This window comes from Triticum dicoccoides, chromosome 5B, assembly GCF_002162155.2.
Source record: "Triticum dicoccoides isolate Atlit2015 ecotype Zavitan chromosome 5B, WEW_v2.0, whole genome shotgun sequence".
NCBI lineage: Eukaryota > Viridiplantae > Streptophyta > Magnoliopsida > Poales > Poaceae > Triticum > Triticum dicoccoides.
Genome location: NC_041389.1, coordinates 400989453 through 400991505, shown reverse-complemented (window position 1 = coordinate 400991505; position 2053 = coordinate 400989453). Strand labels below are relative to the sequence as shown.

The 2053-nt window shown below is 44.8% G+C and overlaps 1 protein-coding gene across 1 annotated transcript in view; it reads right to left on the bottom strand.

Moving 5' to 3' along the window:
• Positions 1–737: 737 nt before the first annotated feature.
• The window catches only part of LOC119309481 (20 kDa chaperonin, chloroplastic-like), a 4784-nt gene continuing 3468 nt past the window's right edge, over positions 738–2053 (bottom strand). Inside the window, exons 5-6 of the mRNA XM_037585472.1 lie at positions 1844–1921; positions 738–1073 (exon numbers count right to left, since the gene is read on the bottom strand). Of these exons, the coding sequence (XP_037441369.1) occupies positions 900–1073; positions 1844–1921 (252 nt within the window). The 3' untranslated portion in view covers positions 738–899. The remainder of the gene's footprint in view (positions 1074–1843; positions 1922–2053) is intronic.

The window sequence follows — 2053 nt, the reverse complement described above, 5'->3', positions numbered from 1 at the left end:
GTGCGAATGTGACCGTGTCGGACGACTGCAGTCCAGAGGATCTCGTGCTTTGCGGAAAGCGGCACGGGGTCTTCGGAGGTTTTGTGTTTTGATTCGGTCGCGCGCGGGTGCGGCCGATGAGGACGCAGCCGTGGCTTTGGTTGACCAGGTGGCGGGGGACGGCGGCGTCGACCTGGCCAGCTTCTCGCGTCCCAGAGACAGTGCGAAAGTCGTGACAGGGCACTGATTTTTCCTTCAGGAACTGCAGGCTGGGAAAAGCTAGGTCGCCAGAATTGACTGGGGAATTTTTTGCATGCTTGTTAAGCTCTGCCTTTCGCTCTCCGGGTGGCATCAGTTTCTGTTGGACATTGTCTTTCTGTTGGACATTGTCTTTCAGATGCTGCACAGACGATTTGTCAGTCTATCCCGCTGACAAGAGCGAGCTGGTTAGGTAACAACGCACAAATAGCATTTTGTATGACTAAACCCTCACCCTCCTAAGACAAATCTTCTGTACAGATACACCAACTCTAGCAGAGGAGTACACCAACTCTAGCAGAGGAGTACTCCGTATTATCCAGTATAGTCGTTCACCAACCGAGCCAAATGATGTCCGCATGCTCGTTGACTACAACTACCAAGTGTTCTTACATGGGTAGGTTGTTTTCAGACGGTCAATCTTCGTGATAAACGCTACCTGTCAATGTTAAGACGCCCACCAAACCACCAAACCCAGGCGCTTAGAAGCAAAACAGTCATTTCTGAAATATAAGCCGTCATCTTATTATTAAAAACTCATTTCCACCATGACAGGATAGAGCAAAGAAGCAATTCGCCAATCCAAAGCAAGAGAAATAACCAAACAAGGTTTTGGACTAAATATCAAAATTCCTAGTTCACATGAGCAGAACAGGCTTTCCTTACGATGACAGCACAGCTATCACGTCGGATGACCTGAGAACGATGTACTCGCCTTCCGAACCCTTGAACTCGCTTCCCGCATACTTGGAGTACAGCACGCTGCTCCCAGGAGTGATTGACAAGGGCGTCCTGCTGCCATCATCGCCCAAACCCCCAGGGCCAACAGCGACCACCTGTTTCAGCCAAAGAAGTGGTCACAACTCAGTAACTCATGCGACAAGTCTAAGCGTCAAGATTATATGACTATATCAACGTGGATAGCTACCCAGGACAGGAGGATTGCTCATAGTCATGCAGTCATGTCCCAACCAGTCATGTATAGAGTGCATGTGGGAAATGCAAAAAATAAAGATTAAATGATGGAGTATGGTGTGCCTGATTGCTCATATTTCATATGGTAGTAGAAATAAATTTAGGATTGGCACCGCAGTTAAGGTCTAGTCTATCTATCAAACCTAGTCAACCAGCAAATCGAGTACTACTTGTTAAGCATGTAGGGATCTCCACAGCTGTTTCAGTTTTACTACTAGTGATGTACCTAAAGTAGTATCTCCCAAGACAACATTGTGGAAACTGGCAAGCCACAAAAGCAACAGGAAAAAACAGGTGTGACCACAAAATGAGCAAAAATATATTGCCAAGAAAACAGCAGGGAAAAAGAAGTCTTGGTCACTGACTAGTTAGACTAGACAAGACTATAAATCACACTTCTGCAATACAAATCTGGTGTTCCTCCTTTCCTTATAGCTTAAGAGCACATATACTATTAATTAACATTAATAAGTACACATATCAAGGTAAACAACACCTCGCAGAGCGATAATTATGTGAAGGGATGCAACTATTTCATAGTTGATGTGTTTCAATTTCAAGGTTATAAGCAGTTATGATCACAGGTCATCTGATTAATTGCGGCAAATGCATAACAAACAGAAGTGCTCACTGTTCCAACAGAAGGCTTCTCTTTCGACGCCTGTGTCAATAGCAAACCGCCAGCAGTTTCCTCTTCAGACTCTGCAACCTAATGCCAAAGGAGAATATAGAACTTCAGTTGGTAATGGGTATTGCTGGTGTCCATATTACAAACTGTACTCAGACAAGAAAGAAATAGATTCTGGCAATCTGAATTAAGGTTTTTTCTTGGCTATAGAGA